Source organism: Harpia harpyja, chromosome 2 (assembly GCF_026419915.1).
Source record: "Harpia harpyja isolate bHarHar1 chromosome 2, bHarHar1 primary haplotype, whole genome shotgun sequence".
NCBI lineage: Eukaryota > Metazoa > Chordata > Aves > Accipitriformes > Accipitridae > Harpia > Harpia harpyja.
In genome coordinates, this window is record NC_068941.1 from 76,300,316 (window position 1) to 76,325,145 (window position 24,830).

General features: G+C 39.2%; 1 protein-coding gene across 5 annotated transcripts in view; it reads left to right on the forward strand.

The window, feature by feature from the left end:
- Nucleotides 1-24,830, forward strand: part of STK32B (serine/threonine kinase 32B) — a 189,328-nt gene that overhangs the window by 92,053 nt on the left and 72,445 nt on the right. For all 5 annotated transcript variants that reach the window (XR_008234171.1, XM_052780495.1, XM_052780499.1 and 2 more), the window contains one exon: nt 4,670-4,843. Coding sequence is in view for 4 of the 5 variants with exons in the window: in XM_052780495.1 (XP_052636455.1) it covers nt 4,670-4,843 (174 nt within the window). In the remaining variant the exon portion in view is untranslated. The remainder of the gene's footprint in view (nt 1-4,669; nt 4,844-24,830) is intronic.

Below are 24,830 nucleotides of genomic sequence, written 5' to 3' on the forward strand. Positions count from 1 at the left end.
AATAGATATTATTAAAACAAATATACAGATATAAATATGGAAACAGATATAACTTATTCAGAAAGTGCTTTGTTTAAATTTGTTTCCATGGAGGATTTTGTTCAATGGTAGTTTATCTTCCAGTCTCAAGATAATAAAAAAATCCAATTCACTGTTGCTAGGGGCATTATTATTTTATCTTAATTTGGAGAAAGCTGATTCTAATGCATTAAAACTTTTCTTCAAGCAAGAGAAAGCAGAGACTAGCTCTGTAATTAGAACAGTTTTCCTATGACTGGTTCATGACACTACTTAAAAAACAAACAAGAAAAAAGAAACAAACAAACAAAAGTACTCCAAGTCATTTACTTTTTCATTTCAAGCAGGATTACAATTTTGCTTTACAGTAACTTAGTAATGTATTATTAATATTCGATATCAGTCACAATGCTGTAATTCATTCAGTAAGTATTTCTCAGTTACCTAGTTAACATAAAAATCCCAAACAACCTCTGATTTTACTTCAAAAACCAATCAGCCCTTTTGTATGTCATTTGCCTTTGAGCAGATAAGAAGCTTATAAAAGTAAAATTACAGTTCTTACTCAAAAAACTAATCTTCACTGGGCTGATTTGCCACCAGCCCCTCCCCAACCTGCAGTGATATTTTCAAATTCATTTTTCCCATGGCCAATATTTCACCTGGTGTCAATTTCAATTCTTAGACCAATAAACCAAACCCACTTATTTCTTGAAATATTGAAAAAGCAAGAAACTAAAAAGGAATACTTCATTTCTTGTGTAAAGAAAGAATACTGGATTTGTGTAAGGGAGAGAGACAGAGGGCTAAACTGCTTGTGACCATGACAAACCAAACTGGTCAGGAGCTGGTACACCAAGTCCTGCGAGTCCCTAATGCAGAGCAGGAGAAACACTGTTCGGTGCCCAGCTGCACAGCAGGACCTGGAGCAACTCCTGCTCTGCATTCAGTAGCTTAGAAATTTGTAGCTGCAGGGGCTACTTAGTGGAGTGGCCATCAGCTCCAGAGACCTTCTGCTCTTTGCCATGTCCAAGCTCTCCTCTAGGTCATAGACATATAATTTCACTGGAATAGACTCATTTACCCTTCAGAAAATCTCTTGGAAAGGTCTTGCAGTACCTTTAATTGCACTGTGGTCTGATCCAGATAGTCGGAGAAATACCATCCATGCAGGTTTGGTCCAACTGGATCGACTGTGCAGGGAAAACACCATTATCCATGGCTACATGCGTGTGATTAACATAATGATGTGTGACAGGTGCGATATAATTTATAGTGGGTGAAAAAGTCTGCTGATGTACTGAACATATCCATCCACAGTATCTGTTCTTTCAAACTGGGCCTATACAGCTTATATCTTAACTACACCAGTATACACAACACTTCTGACAGGATCAGCGGAGTTACCACAGATCTATATCAGTACAAATGAAAGAAAAATCTGGCTCCAAGTGAAAGAGGAGAGCACCGGAGAACATATACAGAGCTCCTCAAGAGCTGTTTTTCGGTGTGCATCATTCTAGCTTCAACATCTAAATAAAACCAGCCTGTGCTCCATTCACAGGTCATGACAGATCATAGAATCATAGAATACCAGGTAGGAAGGGACCACAAGAATCACGTGGTCCAACCTTTCTTGGCAAAAGCATGGTCTAGACAAGATGGCCTAGCACCCTGTCCAGCTGAATCTTAGAAGTGTCCAATGCAGGAAGGCTGATGAGTGCAAACATTAGCCATACTTCTGAATCTCTTCAGGTTTTGTTTGTTTGTTGTTGGGGGTTTTTTTGTCTGTTTGACTTCAAAACACTTTATTCTAGAGGTGGAGTCACCTCTGGAAGCCTTGTAGCTCTGTTTGTATGGATTGCACTTACCTTAATATGTTTACTTGAGAGGCAAGGTGCAGTAGCAGGAGACCAATCATTCACTAATGAGTCTGACAGGTCCCTGGACAAAACTCATCTCTCGTCATCCCAGCCTGGATTCCCAGAGATGCCAGACAGAGTCCCTCAAAGTCCCAGAGCGGTGAATGGGTGGAGGTTGGTTGAGTCCTGGAGGAAAGCTTTTTGTATGTCCATAGCATTCTTTGCTCATCCCTGTGTCTGCCCTCTGGTGACTCCCACACTAGTTAGACATCTAGTCTGACCTAGTGTGGTTGCTCTTACATTTTTATGGAGCGTGAGCAGAACTAATGCGCAACCCTCTGCACTTGACTGTAGACATGCTCTTCTATGCAAAGAGTATTATTTCCTGACATAATGAAATGGGATAGAGTACCAGCTCTTTCCAGTTCAACTTTTTGATCTCTCTTTTAAATCATTAACAATTCACAGATGCACCAAAAGCTTGCCTGGACGATGACGAAGGACCTCCACTCCCTGCTCACAAGCACAGGAAACCAGAGTGCCTCAGCAGAAACAAATGCTTAGAGTGAAAACCCAGTTTGATCAAGTGTTATCATTCACCTGGATATGGATAAGATTTCACATTTATTTCTGGATTGTTCTAATGGCTCTTTTATCTAGACTAAACATTCATAGGTACACTTTGAAACAGTATGAGCACACTCATAATTTTCCCAGGAAAGGGAACAGTTGTTGAATTTAAAAGCAAGTTCACAGCAGTCACTCTTTACCCTGCCTTCACCCTCTGCCTTATGGTGGCTGGATCACTGAAAAAATGACTCAGGACATTTTCCTTCTCAAGACCAGAGTTGCATCAGAACCGTTTCTACTGACATGTAATCATATGATTTTAGACACCAGGACAGCTCTTTAGTTCCAGACTAGACACAATATTTCACTTATACATTTAAGTAGAGTTTTCAATCTGTAATTTTAATTTTGGATTTTTTAATATATATAAAAAGAAACCAGGCAAAATCTACACTTTACTCAAGCAGTAACTGAAGGAAAAAATAACATCTTTCATTACATTTGCTCAATGCTACAACTACTTCATTTAAAATAACAGCAGTGTCAAAAAAGAAAAAAAATATCTTAAACATAACTACGTATTTAAGCTTTCCTTTTGCAATTGCTCCAGGCTTAGTAATGTGCAACATTCAGAGTAATTTGAATATAATTGAAGCCTTCTGTTTTTTTAACGTGTGTGTTATGAAATTCTGAGTCTCTGGAGGCGAGCAGACACCATGTGCCGCCTACTTTACTATTTTGCTTCAGAGATTTGACTTATTGAGAAGTAAACTTAATGCAAATAAAATGGCTTTCCCCTCCTGGCATTTGGCAGGCATACAGAAATGCAACAGAAGAGCAGAGTACCTAGAGACACTCGCTTCTCAGAACTGTGTTCGGAAAGAATAGAAAGCATTTAAATTCAAAACGAGCCATCTGTGACAACCCCTAAGCAGTGCCTCATTTCAGAAAGTGCAAGCCTAGGAATGAAAGTGAAACTGTATGTAACTGTCAATTAAAATAATCTAATATAGACTTTTCTGCCTTTGGGGGGAGGGTGGCCACAGATTTTCTGGAAGCCCACTCTTTTTCATTTCCTTAGCATATATTTTACAGTTCAGGACAACTGAATCACATCTGTAGCCAATGTGTATTACACATCTCATGGGAGAAAAGGTGATGGAAGAGGCACTATCGTTGTGGATCACCTCTCAGCAGTTCATATCCACAACTGGTATAAGCTAATGTAACTTCATATCAAAATTAATTCTAAAACAACTTCTAAGAGAAGAGTGACTTCATATTAGAAATAAGGTATTCAGTGTTCCCCATGTGGGAAATCTAAAATACTGTGTCTTAGACAGCTGCATTCAGAAATGAAAACCAGAGAGTTTCTGTCAGTTCATGCAGATCAGAAACGAACAGCAATGGCAGCATAGGCAAGGTAAGTAGAAACACATGGAAATTCCTGCTTGCCCAAGCAGTGTATACAGACTATACATTGGCTGGCTACACCTTTGGATTTACAGGATTTAAATCAGATCAGCATTTGGTCCTCAGAGTATTCAACAGGCAGTTCTGGCAAAGGATCCAGAAGAATTCAGTCAGTAACCATGAAGACTCTGTCATTTTATAAGATATAAGTTGCAGACTGAAAAAATATGTATTGTTAGGCAGTAAAATTACAGTTTTATTTCTTACTGAATTTGGAGCTGCACTGCAAGCTGTAGAAAATACTCAGCTAACAGAATATTGTGTATATGTATTGAATCTGGTAAATAATCTCGGGTCAGCAGCTCTCCATCCTGCCAGGATACTTTCCACAGGCACTGAGCTACACTTGTACGTGTGTGAATACCAAGTGTGTTTCAAGGCCTTCCATTTTATTGCTGTTATTTAGTAAGCCATTTTGTCAACTGAATGAGTATATGGTTATTTAAAAAAAGTAAAAACCTGAAAGGTATTTTAGATACTGTTTTCTCAACGTTCAGGTGTTAATCCATGGTTAAAACAAGATAGTAGTACAGCAGCAGTTCAAGCTCTGCTTGCCTTGACTATGCAGAGAGTGCCACCACAAAGCCTGGTTGCAGGATTGGACCACAGCAGTGAGAAATCAGTGTATGCCTTTTGAGCAAATCACGGACTTACCATGAACAGATCTACTTACTGAGAGCTAACCCAGGGCATGGCTGTGGTTGCGTCACCAACCCTGAGATCTCAGCTGTAACTTTTTCTTCCAGGTATTCCTTTCAAGATGAAGAAGACATGTTCATGGTGGTTGATCTCTTACTCGGAGGTGATCTGCGTTACCATTTGCAGCAGAACGTCCACTTTAATGAAGGAACTGTTAAGCTGTACATTTGTGAGCTGGCGCTTTCCTTGGATTATTTGCAGAGATACCACATCATTCACAGGTGAGTGAATTTCATTTGACAGATGGGCTGCTTTCTTTTGGTAGACCAGAGGATTTTTATCACATATCTGATTACATGGTTCTGTTTATTCAAAATCTCTGAAAAGTTTCCATTGTTATCCAAGGGTGGTTTTTTAAAATATTTTCTTTCTGCCCTCGACCATTCAGTAGCCCCATATCCTTCTCATACTACCTTTTTCTTGTTCTGACCTCATACTATGATGTATGTTTTTTACTATGGTCTTTAAACACTAAATATAACCCATAACAGCATTGTGGCTGCTTTTAATTTATTTTTAGTTCTCCAGTGCCCCAAAGTTCCTGAGCACAAAAATGTTGTAATCCAGTACAAGAACTTCACACAACAACATCAGGGAAAGGTCACAAAACCAAAGGCTGAGAATAAAGAATAATTTGTTTATTTGCAGAATCTGCATGAAGGTCAGAAGGAGGAAGAGATTTGGGGAAATAAAAGATATAGTAGAAATAAATTGGAACAGTATTAGATGGTGCATCCTTTTTGCATTTCTTAGATTACAACAATCTGTTATTTTTACTGCCTTACAGCTGGCAATCAGTATTCATGTCAAAAAAGGTGTCAAGCATCAGGGTCTGCTTGTTTTCCTTAAACAATTTGGCATTTAACTGAAGCAGCAGGGTAACTTCTCTTTTTATGTTAACACGGCAACTGTGAAATTATAAAATTATGGGTTTGAGCCTGCATTTTACTCTTTTTAGGCTAAATTCAGGGTATTCCTTCCTGACTTACAGTGGTCTGCATATAAAAATTAGCAGTTTTCTGTGTTACTGAAGCTGGATGTGAGTTTCAGAGACCAAACTAAATGAAGCTGTGCCATAGATCTTCCAGTGTCCAGTATAAAAAAATTCCTCCAAATATATTAAGAGTTCTCATCCCATCCACCTACCAGAGCTGCTTCATGATTTTGCAATAAAGAACCAATAAAAAGTATGATCTGACTTTCTGAAGAGGGAAGGTCCATAAAAAATCTCTTTAATCTGAGGTGCAGTAGTATATGGGTGTTCTGTATTACTGAAACTGCAGAAGACAAAATTCAAGTAAACATTGCAACAGTTGTTTTGCTTGCAGTTAAAACTCCTACAAATATTGAAGGCAATTTCTGAAATTTTATATCTTTAGCACACTGTTATTATTTTAGAGCATTTCCATGTATTTTGCATACATTTTCCTTTCTCAGAGAATATTTTAAAGGTGGAACTCAGAATTTTGGCTGACCTTTCCTTCTATGCCTTAAGGAATGTTCTTGGTGAAAAACAAATCGATGAGCATTTTTCTCACCCTCATTTTAATGACGAGACATTTTATGCAAATAGGCTGTCAAAACATTCATGAGAAAATCCAGTTCGTAATCAGAACTTGTATTTTGCTACAAGCCTGTGACTTAAAAATGTTTCACAGAAAAGCCTGTGACAGGTGGCAGATGTCTTAAGAGAATGAAGGACTGGACTGAAGTCTCTGTGGTTGTTTATATGTGACAGCGTCTGCATTGCCATGGTCCAACTGTGAAATTGGGCAAGACACTTTGCTCTCTTCTGTATTACTTAGTCATGACTTGTAAGCACTTGATTTTGCTTACTTTTCTCTTTTGCACTGGCTGTAGTATAGAGTAACACCACTGGCTTCAATACTTGTTGATTTGCACTAAGGCGGGGGAAGGCGGGAAGGGTCTAGAGCTGGTTGTTGGCTCGATTTAGGGGCGAGTTCTGGGGTTTGGTTTTTGCTTTTACTCTACCCCAAAAGTTTTCACAAAACCAGACGTGTCAAAATACCTGTTTCTTAGCCTGTGGCAGATCTTACTGGCTGGCTGGCTAGGATTATTGTTGAGGGTATAAAGAGTCTGGTTCAGAACTCTGCTGTGTTATAGAAGAGAAGTTTATTTTGAAGCTGGCTGACCTGAGATCTGAGCGTGGCTCTCCCACTTCAGTACTTACTGCCCGAATCACCCAACTGTGGCACAAGGAGCCTTTCGTCTCTCATCTTCCCACCAATTACCATAAAATCCCAAATGATCCACACGCCAGTGAACACGTTATTTAGCCAGGAGAGTCCCAGCACATTCTGCCTTCTGCCTTGCCACCACCTGGAACAGCACTCTGTGGGACGGGTCTTCAGCTGCCATAAATCTCTGTGGCGTGGCTGGCATCAAGAGCGCAATGCTGATTTAAATTGGCTCAGGAGCTGAGCCAGCAGTGATGCACAGTGAGGAGACTTGTAGCCATTATTTTATCATTGCAAACACACTGTCTCGATAAGAGGTGAAACCAGTGAGCTGGTTGGTGTTTATACTTCGTGGTAGCAGGCCTCAGCAATATCACTGTGACCAAATGCTTCCAGTCAGCATTCACACACTAACCTACAAAACTGTATTAGATCTTTCATTTTTAAATGAGTGCATTGGCAGCAAAAGGGGGAAAAAAAGGTTAGTGAGTCACAGAGTCATTGAGAGAGCCCCTACTAAATTATGTCTGGGCTGCAAAGAAAGAATAGTTGAATGATTCACCAGACTGGGTAGGTGGATTTTCAAATTGCAGTATTATAAAGAGCTGAATATATGATGTGTGAGTCAGGAACTTAACTCCTCCTCAATATTTACAGATGTGTATGAAATGTGTTCAGGTTTCCATTACTGTTGCATCTAGCAACATGTCAGAACATTTTTTTCAGGGTTAATCTGCAGCCCCAGGAGTCTAGTATACGAGGAAGTGGTAATGAAGGGGACAGAAATTATCAGGCATGTATGAGTGGATGTAGAAGTGTCCAGATCAGTGCTATGCCAGTTCCTCTTGGAGATGCCTTGCAATGCCTCTGTATTTGCTGATGTGGTTAGCATTGTGTACTTTGAATGTGGCAATCATTTCAGCAACAGAAGTATTGTTTCTGCAGGGACAAATTTATCCATAAATAGTGTAAAAACCACTATTGTTCTGGTGTGTTTATGAAACTTTTCATTTTTATTAATCACATCCATGTATATAAAATCCATATTTGTCACGCACAATGCTGCAATAGTGGATTTAATAAGGAATGCTGCACTGTGTGTCTCGCAGCTCTATTGTAAATGTTTGCATTATATAGATGTTCAGCCAGAATTATGAAAAATTTCAAAAGAAAAGCTAGAAGTTTCAAGCTATGATTTGAAGGCTATTCTGGGCAAATTTTTCACTTAACTTACACAACAGCTAAGTTAATATTGAGATATCTCTAAATTGCTGGTCACAGGTAATGGCTATATCCCAAAACCTTATTTCCTCACAGCCTTACTGTAATAATATTTTATCCACATTTCTTAAATGAAAAAATAATGCTTTGAAAGCTGGATGAGTGGTGTTTATTATAGACCATCAGATCCACTACACACAGAAAGGCTTCTGACAATTCACATGGTCTTATTCATTCTCAAATGTTGGATCAAATCTGGCATTCTGCCATTTCAAGACAGTATGACTAAACACATTCTTTCCAGCACTGCTTGTATAATACCAGTGAATAATGTGCTGGACAAAAGTTTTCCATCAAAGGCTGAATAAACTTATTTCAGCCATGAGTAACTCAACCTCCTCCTTTCACAAATATTGCTGTTCATACATTTCAATAAAACCACCTGCTTCCTCACCAAAGTAGGCTGCCCACTTTCATTCAGCTGGTTCTTCCAGCAGTTGCTCCAGTGTTGTCTCTCCCAGGATGCTCTTGCAGCTAAAGCCTTGGCTCAGAGCAGCGCTGGCCCTGCAGTGCTGCGGCTGCTGCCCAAGTAACACGCTTGTGCTGATAAAATCACATTTTCTCTTTCTGAAGGGGCAAGTGTTAACTGCATTGTCATTACAACTTTTCATCATCATTTGGCTCCATTGGTTTTCATCTGTTCAGAAAGGAGGCTGGATGTGGCAGATGTCTGGAAAGGAAATTGCAGTAACCTTCCAGGACAATTTTAGGATACCGGACTAGCTGTTTGATCTGCATGCCCAGGGCTTTTTTATTTCAGTGGGGTTTTTTGAATGCAAAACCATTTGTGTGTGTATGTGTACATATATAAACATACATATAAATTTTTGGTTGAAGCACAATATGACTGGAATCAATCCAGCTTGGCAGATCTCTGCTGTGTGGCTACTGTGATCACCACTCTGTTTTCCATTCCTGCAAGTTCTGCATCCAATGGAGAGTAGCACCAGGAGCTGTTCCAGCTCTGAACAGCTACTCAGCAGCAGTGCAGGGTGGGCAAAAGCTAAAGGAAAATGGTGACAAATCGAGCATTACATTTTCCTCTGCCAGCTGATCCACTGCAGAGTAAGGGTGTCTTGCTGCTACCAGCTAGACAAGCTGTACTCTTTGTTCAGCACTGCTAGGCTGGGTTATGGTGTAGCAGATGCCTGTTTGTTCATTACCATTGAGCCTTTCAAGGTGTTCAGCAGTCTGGTGAAATAAGGTAATATGTGCAAATGATTAGACTCTTCTTTAAAATGGGCTTTCCCAGTCTCACTTGTGATACCATACACCAAAAGATCAAACTCTAATTTAAAATGTTCCCTTCGTAACACTGTCCATTTAGTATGTAAGCAGTAAATAGGTTTGGAAATTATTTGAAAATGGAGAATTTGCCCTTTATTGTTTTTCACAGATGTCACAGGCAGAATAGTGCCAACCTGAGATTTACCAGGACATGCTAAAAGGACACAGTTCCTTATGGATTTCAGTGCATACTAGTAGTCTTCTTGCTCATAAGCATGTGCAGGTGAAGAAGAAAATATAGTAGAGTCTGAAGTAGATGAAACAGGAAAAAATTACCCATAAGCATTACCAAAGGTCATGACAGGTCAAGAGGCCTGTCCATCAAATTTTCTTAATTTGTTTTCCTATGTCTCTTCCATGTCATTCTATTATGTTCTTTAAACAAGTGCAAGCCCACATTATTTCCAAGGACAAATTGCAGGACCTGAGCAATGAGTTATGTAAGAGAAGCAGATTAGAAAACATATCAAAGCCAGCCAAAAAAGAAACATCATGCAAACCACAGAGCACAGAAAACCTGCTGAATGCTTATGAACCAGCACTGATCAAAAAGGAAGTGATTCACAAAACGTAGGCACAAAATGTATTTAAATTTCAGTCGTGTCCTTAAAAAAAAATTAGATATCACAAGATATGAATATGCAGAGAACAATCCTTTCAACTTTTGAACAGAGTTCTCTACCTACAAGAACAAATTAATTTTGCTTCTGTTCGGCAACAGTAAAATAAAAAGTTATTTGATATACCAGATGACATACTGCAAATAAATGAAGTTGGTTTGGAAACACACTGAGATTTTAATATCCAGAGACTAGATTACTAATGAAGTAAAACTGCCTGTATTGGGGAAGAGACACAGGGAACACTCTGAGATGCGTGATGCCCCATCAGGTGCTGCAGTCCTGCCACTGGCACTGATATAATCTTTTATCGTGGGCATAGTGGGCTCTCCCTTCATCACTCATGTGAAATACCAGAAGACACCCACCACACCCTCACTCCTTTCATACCCCATTGCTGAGGGATCCTCATTGCAGTCAGCAGGGGATTGCTTTGTTCCTTACAGTTTTCAAGTGAGTAGATGAAGTTGCCCCTCAGCCGTTTCTTTCATCCTCCTTCTGATTATTGCAAAGTTGTAAGAATGTGCTTACATGACATATTTTGTTTAGCCAAGGAAAACTCATCTCACAAGCCCTACATCATTTAAAATTTAGGCATCCGTTCAACGTTAGGAGAGGGAAGATCTGAACTGTCGACTGAGCTTGGCCAACTACCTTGCATTAGGTGAAAAACCTCCAGTGGCCAAAGATAACCTAAACTGAGCCCATCCTAAGTGTTTGTTTGTGCTGTATAGAGCTCTAGAGAACAAGTGTCCTTCACTAAAAAAAATAAGTCCTGTGATTATAGTTGGTTTTCTTTTTGCTTGCTTCTCTGTTTAAAAACAGACACCCACACAAATGTAGATATGATCTAGACAGAGGAGTGTATAACATGTACCTGGAAGAAAAAGTTATGTCTTACTAATTCTTCTATAATGCAACTAGAAAGAATTTCAAACAATTTTATCTGAATTGTAATTTTTACACACTGATTTAAAGGTTTTCCTGAATCCTTCCTCACCTCACTGTCATTTAGCTGCAACAGACATAATAAACATGAAAGATCTTGTTTTTTCTAAAACTCTAAAATCACAATAGCATTACTAGGGATTGTGGACTTATACAGGCCTGACTTGCTCCAAGTAGTTGTAGCTCCATACTCTTCATTATTGGAAAACACAGCTCTCCTGGAGCAAGATAAAGCATATCCACACAGGGAATCAGCACTTCATGCTGTTCACAGCTAAGTACACAGGAAGAGGAGACAGTGTAGAGAAACTGAGGCCCAGGCAAATTCAGACTCTCTGCCACGTCGGGAGGTACAAATCTTTTTGAAAATGGGCAACAAAAAGCTACTAGGGAATTACTTTGCCCTAGAGCTTGCTGCTGCAATGAGTGTGGTAGCCAGCATCCTGGAGATGCTAGCAGGTCCCCTGATGCCTGGGCTCAGCACATCCTTTTCTGTGGCGTGTGCTCAAAGGCAACATAGAAAGTCCATGTATGTATTACACACCAATTTGCCAGTTCCATGCTTTGCATTTCCCACTTTCCGGTCACTGTGGCAGGGAGCATAGTATTGGTTTGGTGTTTTCATCTACGTCTGTCTTCCAGAGGGCTTTCCTAAAGCCCTTCATTGCGTTTGTTCTGGGGTTGTAATGACTTTCCTATGAATTGCTTCTATTTTCTGTAGAGCACACCCTCCACCTAAATCAGCTGCCATCACCTGTCTGTGTTACTGTTTTTCGCTTCCTTCTGGTTTTCTTTAATAATCCCTTTACATTAACCTACCTTTTAGGAAGAAAAGTCTTATAAAAGCAGTCTTCAGGGTACATGTTATGTATTAAAATGCCATTTATCACCCTATTGATGGATAATGAAATTAGATGTTTTCCTTTCTTCCTTCCCCCACTCTTCAGTATTAAAATTTTGATCATGAACCATTTTCATAGGTTCAGACACTGAAGCAGAAGATGCTGACAGAATTGAAGCAGAGCTCTATAGCCAAGATTATCTCAAGTCTCCATCCACAAATCTGATCTGGTTTATGCCAGTTTTCTGCTTTAGTATATTGCTAGTTTCTTTGTGGCCAATGCGGTGTGAGTGCTATCAGAGCCATCTTTCTTTCTCAGAAATCTGTTAGAAATTTCTTGGTGTTGCTTTAAAGCTTCAAGTGATTTTAGTATAGGCATCTGCTCCCAACTTATGTATACTAGCAAAGACCACCATATTAATGGCATGTTGATACTGTAATTCTAAATATAATAATCAAGAGTATTAATAACATTTAAATAATTTTCAATAGGTAATTAAAATGATTAAGCATTCCTTCTAGAGAGGCATAAGTGTATCCACAGTATGAATTGCCTTCCTCATATGACACTGCCTAGTTTACCCTGGTTTTGTGACCCTCCAGCCCCCACCTGCCATCCTGGGGTGGTGGTGCTGCTGTCCCGGCCTCCCTGGGCCAGCTGGGAGGGGAGGAGAGGCTGAATGAAAACTCCTCTCACCAGCAAGATCAAATTAGCAATGAATGAAGGCTTAATTAACAGAGGAGAGAACAAGAGCCAATCTCCTCTGACACAATATTGATCCTTTTTTCCAAAGCTCTGTTGTTAACGTTATTTTAAAAGTATTCTGATATGTTTACCTCTTGGAAATTTCACATCATGACTGTATATGCAGGCATATTCTCTCCACTGAAGTGGCAGATTTGCATGCAATGTACTTAAGTCATTTTTAGGTTTGTAGTCAGTGAAGAAATTTAAAATCTTTGATTAAAGTATGTAGATGGAGAGGGGGAATATGGAAAGAGACTGTAAACTTCAGGCTGAGCAACATATAAACCAATAGCAGCATATGGACAATTGGTTCTTTCTCCTCTTTCTGCTTTAATGGTTGCAACATTTTTTCAGCTTGGATGAGCAATACATACATAGCATATTTTATCATTCCCTTGGAGATTTCCTTACAATGTAAGTTTTGGTTTAATATATGGCAAAATAACAAAGACTTAAGGCAAAAAGTGCACATTTACATTATTTCCTCATGAGTGCAATAGTCTTTTGTATCTCAGGAATTGAGTAGATTGTCCATGGTGGGGCAGAAGGCATTTCATTAAAGGATATTGCAATTCAAGTTTCCTTCTTGCCTTAGAAATGCATTCAGCAGCTTTCAGCACAGCTTTGATATTTCAGGTGAGATGTGGTCTGCTTTGTACAATTTTTGACTTAGCAGATATACAGAGGGATGAGAAAGAGTGGGAGTTGCAACACTAATCATCAGACAGAGTTTAATCTTTCAAAACAAATCATCTGGTGGGCAGGGACTGTAATTAAGTTAATTAAGTTAAGATTGCCATGAGATTTGTTCTGCTGAAGTTGCCTTCTCAACTTTTTTTCTCTTGCATTTATTCTCTATATCCTTTTTTGGGAGCTCCTTGGGGCGTTCCCTCGAGGTTATTTTCAAACATCTCTACATCCTCTGCGAACTCCTGTCCCAACTCCCCTGGATGGGTTTTACAGAGGAGAAAGCAGAGCAGCTCAAAGCTTTGATGCTATAAGACAGACAGTCCTACTGATGAGCCTCTGCTTCTCCCAACATGTGCGTACGCAGCTTACACTCATCCCCAGGGGAATTTCCTACTGACCCAGTGGGGATAATTGCACTTTTCTGCAGCAGAGGAGACAAGGCAAGCCTGCAATTCAGCAGTTGTGGTGCTCCTGCACATGCAGAACTGCTATCAGCAGGGAAAGACCTTAAAATACGGTGCCAAACTGGGACCTTGCAAGGCAGGAACAGCACCTGGTAGGTGGTACACTTTCAATGAACCAAAATATATTAAATTAGATTCTGGTGAATTTGGTCATTCTTTACACTGATGATCAAAATCATCTTTACAGTCAGACTAACAAAAATGAGAAATAACCTCTCTTCAGTGACTACCAGTTTTTATTCAGTCATTTACCTGTTCATCTTGTTATACACATGAAACTTTGGTGCTGTTATGAGTGCAGAGGAGTTGCTTTCTAGTCTAATGATAAAAACAATACAAGGCTGGAGCTTCTATTTTTTTTTTCCTTTCACAGTGACTATTCTGTGCTGAATGAAGTTATAGTCTCACGATTTATTTCAGTGATATTCTTATTGCACATTTCACACTTTTTTTTTACATTTGGGAGTTTAATTATGAGGACAGGTACTTCAGAAGATAAATATGAGTTTCTTATGATAAAACTGTGGGCCCTCTTTCTATACATCTTTATCTTTACCCTGCTGTCAGGTTTAGTTCATATTGTAAGCATTTTGATGTTCAAACCGTATTTTTCTCTGGCTTTATTTAGCCCTCAAACTTCATTAGTTTTTAGTAAAAAACAACCCTGCTTAAAATCTCATCTTTCTCTGTAGTTGTTATCATTCAATGTCAAATGATTTGCGATGGAACTGGAATGATAAAAGACTTCATGAATGATAAAAGCACACTACGAGAACAATAACGGCACAGAAGGTATCAATTTTTTGACAATGTCAGAAAAACAAACTGGTTGGACAGTCTTACACTGAGCTCTGAATGTCTGGCCCATGAGTTCACAGTCTGGACCTTCAGTGAACGTGGCTGATTTTTCAGCCAGCTGAGCAGCTACACTTTGGAGAGCCAGTAGCAAGAAAAAAAGAAATTGGTGGTAAAATAGGTGGATTTGAGGGTACCAAGAAGAAAAAGGACATAATCTCCCTGCATAAAGTCTGGAGGAGATGTCTGGAGGGACACTAGGAGGGCTGAAGAAGAGTGGGGAGTTCAGAGTGTGGTGTGGGGTGTGGGCAAGGAAGACCTGCTGTGGAAAGGGGCAGACCCTAAAAGCCAAAATCAGGAGTGACCAGAGAGAGTGGAGAACGTGGGAGAGAGGCACCATGAAGTCAGGGGGAGCAGTTACAGGGGAAATGCCTGTATATGATGCCGGTATATGAATTCCAGGTCAGAGGGGTAAGGCTTACTGAAGGCTGAGTGGTTTTGAGTATGTCTGTCTTGGTCATTGTTGGGGTCAAACAGCTTTATTCACCAACCGGGAAAACTTTGCTCAGAGTTCTGCACAGAAGAATTATTACACTGGCATAAAAATTAATCTCTCTGTATATTCCTAGAAAAGGTGCTGATGTGAGGAAATGTAGTTTTAGATTTCCTACATTGCTCTCTCAAGCTACTACAAAAATTAAGGCATGGTCCTCTTTAAAAATGTCAGATCAATAGGGCCACTTGATCAGTGTCAGAGCTCTATTTTGAATGCAAGTCAATAAAAAATAATTGACTTATTGTCAATAATCAGTAATAATTACTAATATAGTCACTTAGTAAGACTTGCTGAGTGGAAAACCTATTGCCCAAATGCTGCATTTCTCAGCTTTTATGCTCATTAAATGTATTAGTTATCTAGAGTTCTGCCTTTAAATTCTACAGAGACTCACAGCTTGCCTCTTAATTTGAGATGCTGCAGAATTTTCCCCTGATGGTGCTCCTTCAACTCTCTTCTGCAAACCTACTCAGCCACAGAAACACTCTGCAGACGGGCCCCAATGCAAATACATGCACTTACATATGTATAGAGAGTTGAACACTAATTAAAGTATCAGCTTATTTCCCCGAGACTCAGAGTACCTCTACTGCTGAAACTAAGAATTATGAGCATATAGGTAAGGATGTCCATTTCCAGCTAACAGTCTTTTATCCTGTCATTATTGTTTAATATTTGCTTTTGGAAGACACAGTATCGAAAAGGAATAACAGATCTAAAGCCGAGAAATTGAATTGTTAAGGCTTAGTTGTCTAGATTTTGGAACATATACATGAAACCAGTGTAACTAACTCTTTAGTTAATGGGAAGAAAGGTGGAGCTCAGTCATTGCCTGCTCTTCTCTCCTAAGAAATATTTGTCACCAGTTTCCTTACATCAGACAAGATTTTATTTCACTGTGATGAAATGTGGCTCCAGTTGTACAAAAGCAGCTCTGTGTGGCAGTGCCATGTTCCCTGGATGCCACAGACAGCTGGGCTTGTGATGGCTACCTGTCTGGAGGGAAGCGAGGAAGCCCTGGGCTCCCTCCTCAGACACCCCCCTCTTAACCTCACCCAGCTAGAAGACCCTACAGAGCCTCAGAGGTTTTCATGCCGCAGATGAGGAGGATGTTTTATTTGATGGCAGCATCAAATTCTTAAGCGTGCAAGGTATTTTAACTACAGCACAATTTATCATGTATGAAGGATTGCTTTCTTCGTGGTGTGAGATGACGTCAAACAAGACAATGAGCACCAGAAGTGTGACTCCTGCAAAAGGCTTAAATACCTGCCTGCGCTTTTGTGATAACACATTACAATAATTTGACTCGAGAACATCCCCCGTTGTTTTCATAATTCCGCACAGCATGCAAGAAGTTTCTTATGTTTTTAAAAACTTATTCCACAGTTCACCAAGATCTAAATGCAGGAGTCTATATTTTTTTTAGTTGGCTGTCCAAGCAAGTGGATGCCTAGTCAACACAGCTGACAGAATCTAAAAAGCTATTCAGCTCATCCAAAAATAGAAAGTCATCTGAATTGCTCTTTACACTCCAATGACCATGTTGTTTATACACCCATTGACTGTAAATGGGAATGTAGACACCTAATTCACAGTAGAACCTAATCCAAGTATCTTAATCTGAGAGCTGAATCCCACCTCTATTTTCAGTTGAATAAGTAGCAAGAATAATCCTTATAATAATTTCAGCATAAGTAGTTACTGTAACAGCAGCTTCTCTGCACAGTCTAGTTCAAATACACCTTCACCTGTACTATATTCTTGCCTAGTAATCTTAACCAGGATGTTGCTATTGCAGTCTGTGGACTTAAGTAATACTGCTGATCTTTCATTCCTTATCCAAGTTCATCAAGAGGAGTTGGAATACTTGGCTGTTTGATTTCAAGCAATATGTTGTTGACATCTCTTAGAATAGGGAGACTTCTTAAAAAGGTGGTGTACTGGAATATGAGTTGAGTTTTGGGTCAAATGTAGCCTGTCAAGTCTCATCTATCTTAGACAGCAATCTGCAGGAATACACATATTTACTGCCTTCTGAGTTTCTTTGTAAATATTCCTTCTTAAAAGCATCCAAAGTTATTCTTAGAAGTAATTTATTACATTCCTTTCCAGGATAGGTGAGGCCGGAGGTAGAAAAGTATTACGACACTTCTGTTCAAAACATTAAAGATTGGTTGGAGGTACCAAATGCAGCATAAAATCAGATATTTGCCCCTCTGTTTCATGGAATTATTCCATCTGTTGGTGGATTTCACAAGAAGACCTGCCAGCTGCTACTGACATTTCAGGTAGCAGCAGGTCAGGTTTTTTAATCATTTACCAAGTATAGTTTTCTTTTCAAGCACAGACTCTGCACCTCCCATCCTGGTCTACTGCAGCTTACTTTTACATATATTAAATCTATAAAACCACCCAGAAGGGGAAGCATATGCAGGACATCAAAGCTCACTTGACTGTGGAACATATTCAGCTTCCTCTCAGTGATATGTCCTGGTTGTGTATATTATGGGGTCTGAGCCAGTCAATTTGAAGAATAAAGGCCCAAATACTTAAACCCATGGTTCTCCTGTCACAGGCATGAGCCAGCAGGAGATGATGGCAGTGGTGAGGGTGGTGGGGAATCTGACATTCATGCTAGCATTTGAGTTTCAGATCAGAGTGAGCGAGACAGCATTGCATGGTTGTTTTCTGCTTGCTGGTCTCCAGCCGTTCTCCCTGCTACACTATACTGCTGAAACTTGGATCAGCAGAAAATGTGCTTAATGGGAAGCTTCACTGCTGCATTGAAGGGATGACTGCCCAGGCACTCGCTGAAAACCTGAAACCTTTGGAAGTTGCTGTCACCTTCCTTGGCCTGCATGTGAAGTCCACCATGCTGAACCATACTTTAATTGCCAGCCATGTTGGCTGTAATTAGTTGCACTTTGGTATGGATGAAGGAAACAGTTGTTAAACAATGTGATATTGTTATTTGGGATACTGCTGTTCTAACAGATGTCTGATGAACTTTTACGTATAGAAACTGGGAGGGCTTTTAAGGCAAATTTTAGGTATATTATACGGTAATTACACACTATGAAATGTGGCTGACTTAAGCACACGTGTGTGTTTAGAATTCTGTATTTTTTTTTTTTTTTTTAGTTTGTCTGATAAGCTGAGCAAACTCTTGGAGATGGGATACATCTGAATGGGTCTATTCTGTACTTTATGCACTGAAAAAGAAAGGAGCAGCTACATGAATTTCAGCCATTGCAAAACACCACTCTTTCAATGCTATCTTTTTACAACAGATAAAGCCAAACGTGCTTATTAGTAACAATGCTCTCCTGATTTATCTTTAGGGAGAGGACAAATGTCATCAATTTCTTCCCTCATTTAGTTTCACACATGGATTTCTGTCTGTGTAAATTGGAAGACAGCTTATGCCTTTTACTGGAAGGAGACTGATACTCATGCAATTGCCGTCAGAGTACATGCTGAGTACATTCTCCCTCTTATTCCTAGTCAAAAGCCTTACATGGTATCACGGAAAGAAGCATCACCATTGCAATGTGTATGCTTTCCTGCTGGACCAGGTAATTTTTTCCAAATGCCATACTCCAGTTAGTGTCTAGTGAGTCCGTCCACTTTGCGTGGTTATCAGAGAAGTCACCTGTTCTTGAAAGCTGATTCAGACACAGGGGTATGACCCTTGTACTCATATGCACAGAAGGTCTCAGCAATACTTGATGCTACAACACAGAAAAGATTAGAGTCACCAGCTGTAAGATGATCAACAAATTACTGCTACATGGTGATTCTGCATGACTCCTCCGTGTGATCTGGAGAAGCATTTGGCTGAAAAGACTTCTTATTTGAAACGTGGTGATGTTTTGGCATCATTACAATGTTGACAGTTGTTCGAGGTTCCCCTCAGAGCTACCCAAAAGTCCAAGGGCTGTAGTCGTGTCTAGCGTTCACTCTAGAAGGCAGTTCTAGCAAAGGAAGTGGCACATTTGCCATTACTTTGAGACCTTCAGGCAAGATGAAAACTAACCATCGTATTGCCTGCAAGTCATTTGTGCTGGTCAGTGTTCACTTGGAAAAGAACTACTGTGTCCGGAAGAGGAATCCTGGATAACATAGTCTGGGCTTTGTTATGTAAAAGCTTGGTTTATATGGCCGCAGTGGTACTTTCCAATCCCAGTCTCTGCGACATTATACAATGCAACACAGAGGAGGCAAAGTACAGGTTCACATTCTCCTTTGGACAAATCTTTCTAGCTTTTATAGCATATAGGAATCTTCACCTATTTTTCTTGTTATAGCAGTATAAAATTACCTCTGTGATAAAGTCACGTTGGATCTTCAGGAAGAACAATATAATGAAATATTCTGTGTTTAATATTTTTATTTTAATTTAGCATCTGTGCAAATTCAGGAGCTAAACCTAGCCAAAGACAACTATTATCTGGCTATATATACCCAGAAATGTGAAAGGTTCAGTACAGGATTCCTTTTTTTAAAAAAGTAATTTTCTTCAACCTGGGACAACAGTATCTACCACAACTATTTCTCTAAGATAAAATTGACAACTACAGTGTTTTCCAAGACCACTGGCCATTCAGACAAATGTGGATATCATTACTGCCACCTATTGTTACAAGTAGAGAATTGAAGATATTTTCATAACTGTATTTTTCCAAATGGAGATAAAATTGGAAAATAACAAGCTTGTTCCAGTTGAGGTATTTGTAAATAAACATGTTTCAGTACCTTCTTTGACAGCTTTGTTATCAGAGCTATACAAAATTGGCTAGTACAAGAGCTAAGAAAAGCCAAGATCTTCATGGACACCTGGTAAAAAATAGTACTAAACTAAAAAGGAACCACAAGCACTATAATGTTCAGCATCACAATAACATATTTCTATATATCTAGGTACTACAATCCCAAGCCTTGAGCCAGCTGTCCAGACACTCTTTAGAGGTACATAGGAAGAGATAGGGTCTTCAGAGGCATTCGTTAGTGATAGCTTTTTCACTTGTCATAATTATTACAGCAGTTATATCTTGCATACATACTAGAAAATGGTCTTGTTGCCACACAGGTTGCCACACAGAAGGAAAAGCTCTGAAGTGTGATAATGGGCTGGATGATAGGATTCTGATTAGTATCATATGAATGCTTGCTACTGGATAGTTAGAAGTAGTTATGGATTTTTTTGTTTCTGCATTAAAGCCCCAGGAGTAGGAATTGCAAAGAAAACAAAAGATTAAAAAAAAAAAAAAAAAAAAAAAGAGATGATTTTAAATAGGAAAACCCAATAACAAATTTTTTTTGCAAGGCCTACTGACTTTTTGAGTACCTCAGGTTCATCACAGACTGTATAACAACAAAACTATGTATTTATGATTGGTGATAAATATATTATTTGGGATTGCATGTTTAGAATCTTTCCATAGGTGTTTCAGTTTTATGGAATGATTTTGAAATCATGAAACCTTTAATCATTTTTTTCGCACAGAATTCTGTGGATTCCTATTAATTTCTAGATTTAGAAGTTGCTTTAATGAGTACTGTGAGATTTGAACATATGATTAAAATATCATAAAACTATTAAAACACTGTGATAAAACCAGATTAAATTTCAAGTTGTAATGTTTGTTAGTCTGAGCCTTTCTTGAAGGCAAGAGTTAATTTTTCTAAGACATCTGATATTTATCTATCCACATACATATACTTATTTGAAAAAAACAATCTTCTACTGGAAGTTGATGATTCTGAAACTGTATCTAGTAAGTCACTGCAAAACTACAAATTTTTCTCCGTGCCTTATTTGGAGTCTGAAATGCAGATATTTTTTTTTTTTTTCTTTTCTAAATGGAGATGGGCCTGATGAAGTAAGTTCCACTGGACGGAACTTAGACCAATTAATATTTTAGACTTTCTGACATTTCAGACTAGAACAGGACACTGGAATTGTCAAAAAAAACCAATGCACTTTGGCATTCCAAGTCCTCTGTGTACAACAGGCTCCAGAAAGTGCAAATGGAAATGGCTGACTTGATTGAATGAATTATTGTACCCTTTGCTTCTCAGAAGATAAATTTATGCATGGACATCCTGGTGAAAAATAGCAATTTATTTTGCTTTCAAGCAGAATTAGTGGATCTCAGCTGTGCTGGAATTTTCTCCTTACTCAAGAGAGAAATAGCTAAAAAAAAAAAAAAGTGCATTCCTTTTTATTTATTCCTATAAATAGCTCAGCTCAGCAAAAGCCATGCAACAATAAATTACCTGTGTAACTTATCCCTGGTTGTTAGTGAATTAATCCAAGTTTAAATATGTAAAGACCAGGACCAGTACTTTAATTTTTTGTCATCTCAGCCACTTGTTTCTTCATTTGCTGTCCACACCTATGACCAGTGGCTTTTACTAACAGACATCGTTTCCTCATTCCTATTTTAGTCAGGCACCATGAACTGTGAAAGCCTATTTCTGAACTTAATTATTCTGGTGGCTTGGGTGTCAGATGTGATGCCTTGTGGAAACACATCCAGAGTCATACAAACAAGCATCCACAAGATTTTTTTTCTTCACAGATCTCTCATAATCTGATACCACATCTTCTCAGCCAATTTCCAATTTTACTGAAGTCTTTAAATTTCAAAATTACAGTGATTCATAGGGTCGTGTCATGTCATGGCATTCATTAGAGCAGGAACAGAAGGCTCTGAAGGTCTTTTTATAAAAGGATAGTAAGTGGCAGCAATTACTGGTGAGATCTAAGTGAGGGGTATGTGACCTGGCAATCAGAGGTCTGGAGCAGCCAAAAGTCTTTCATTCCCATCCATCTGATAGGAAATAACAGTAAAGAACTCTGCGATTCTTACTATGACTTTGTTTTAATACCATTGAACATTTATTGAAACTAGGAAGGATGTTGGTCAGGAACAAAAACCTAAAAAAATAAAAGTGATGAGGTGTTGATGAAAGGAAGAGAGGATGCATCAGACTTCATTAAGGCTATTTCTTGAGCAAGCTCTATTGGTAGCTACTCTGCACAGTTCAGCTCTGAAGGATACATCATTTCTGTGCTGCCCTTATAGAAGCAAAACACCTCTGACCAAATTCACCTCCTAGCTGTACAGTGGCCAGTATGTATTGATTTTTCCTTCATCCAAAGCTTCAACAAATTTGCCACAAGAAAACCTCACTATGTATGCACTCACTTTCTTTATGATCTACATACCTTGGACATGTGTATTATTTGTGAATCTAAATATCAAATAGGAAGGAAATAAGGTCCCTATCTGTGAAAATCAGAATTTGTTCACATTTCTTTCCATAATCAGGAGAAATCCCTTTATAATGTATGATATGGTTCACTTCAGTGCTCTGATATAGTGATAAGTCTCATGTGAACTTGAATAATCCATAGCTGAAACTTATATTTCCCAACTGTCGTGGTTTAACCCCAGCCAGCAACTAAACACCACGCAGCCGCTCACTCACTCCCCCCCACCCAGTGGGATGGGGGAGAAAATCAGGAAAAGAAGCAAAACCCGTGGGTTGAGATAAGAACGGTTTAATAGAACAGAAAAGAAGAAACTAATAATGATAATGATAACACTAATAAAATGACAACAGAAATAATGAAAGGATTGGAATGTACAAATGATGCGCAGTGCAATTGCTCACCACCCGCCGACCGACACCCCGCCAGTCCCCGAGCGGCGAATCCCTGCCCCAACTTCCCCGTTCCTATACTAGATGGGACGTCACATGGTATGGAATACACCGTTGGCCAGTTTGGGTCAGGTGCCCTGGCTGTGTCCTGTGCCAACTTCTTGTGCCCTGTGCCAACTTCTTGTGCCCCTCCAGCTTTCTCACTGGCTGGGCATGAGAAGCTGAAAAATCCTTGACATTAGTCTAAACACTACTGAGCAACAACTGAAAACATCAGTGTTATCAACATTCTTCACATACTGAACTCAAAACACAGCACTGTACCAGCTACTAGGAAGACAGTTAACTCTATCCCAGCTGAAACCAGGACACCAACTCATTGCCATTTTTATGGCTGTTAAGAACTATTATACAGCTAATATTAATCGCAATGAAAATTGTTCAGAATTACTCATGTCACATCAGTTTATTTTTATATGGCAGGTATACATTTGTGATTGAATGTGAAACATTGGTGTGACTAACAAAACCTAAAAAAAAACCCTAATAAAAAATAAAAGGTTCTGGTCAGGTGTATTCTGTAGTATATAAATGGGTTATGAGCAAATAATTGAGAATAATTTAATCTTTGAGAGAATCAGGTACTCAGTAAACTGAGATTATTGGAATTGTCCCTGCTTGACTTCAGGTTGTTATCCAGAAATTGTTGCTTTTTACTGTGCTTTTTTTTAATAGTAACAGCTGTCTTCTAGACTTTAACACTTTAACTACCAGCCAATGCAGACTCCTAGTCTTCTTATAGCATTCCCTATATCCAAGCATACAACCAGTGCTCACATTCAGTCATGAATGTTGGGACTATTTTGACAAAGAGAAGGCAAACAGGATTGTGAAGGTCACTGTTGGTTAAAAACCAGTGAATGTGACTTTCTGTGATCTTAATACTATTTGTTTTTCCCCAGTGAAAACAGTAACTTCAAATGCCTGTTTCTGCATAAGGAAAAAATATTAATATAAGAAATGAGCTGCCTAATTAAGAAAAAAGCCTTTAAACTCAGTATTTCAAGGTTTATCCTACACAACATACAGTTAGATTGTCAGCGCTAAAGAGAAAAGCGTACGAGAAAAACTTTACTAGGGTTGAAACAATGTCTGCTGAAGCCAATGTAATCCTTCCATTGACTTCCAGGGTCTTTGGATCTAGCTTCTTTTGCACCCTTATGAGAATGCAAAATCCATCTAATTTAATTTCTCTGTTGGATATTTTGAAACGATCTCTGAGAAAAAAACCCTTAGCATTCTGAAGGGACATAGCCTGCCTTAACTGTAAGCCAATGAATTTTAGTGACACACATGTAAATATAGGCTTGCCACATCCAGACTGAGACAAGCATATCTTGTGACCCATGGAGTTTTATTGTCAGTGGGCTCTAGGTATTACCACTGACCCTGGAGGAGGTTTGTTATGGGCTGTAGAGCTAGGCGTGGTTTAAAGGAAGCTACTCAGTTGCTGCTCCTGACCTGAAGGATGGAGAAAGCTCTCTTTGCTCCCTGCAGAACTTGTCTATATATAAAGGATCATGGGAAAAATTCAGGTCGGAAGTGACCTCAGGAGGTCTCTAGTCCAACCTTCTGATTAAAGGATGATTGGATATGACATCAGACCAGGCTCCCCAGGGTTTTATGTAGTCATGTCTTGAAAAACTCTGAGGATGGTGACCACACAGCCCCTCTGGGCAGCCTGTCCCACTGCTTGTCTGTCCCCACGGTGAAAGTTTTCCTTTATATCCAGTCTGAACCTCCCTTGTTTCAACTTACACCTGTTGTTCGTATGCTAGATTCTGTCCTTTGAATGAAAGTGAGTACATGTCTTCTGTCTATTCAAATAAAAGCAGTTAAGACCTGTTTTAAAAAATCTAAGACTTCATTTCATGAGTTTGTACACAACTGAGTTTTCTCTAAGTTGCCTTTGGCTAATGAAGAGTTGAAACCTCAACGGTCCTCATTGAGAGAAAACCAATCATCACTGAAAAATGGAAATACTCCTAATAAGTCATGCTGGTAAAACTGCTATTGACTGAAATGCTCATCAATGTTACTGTGGGA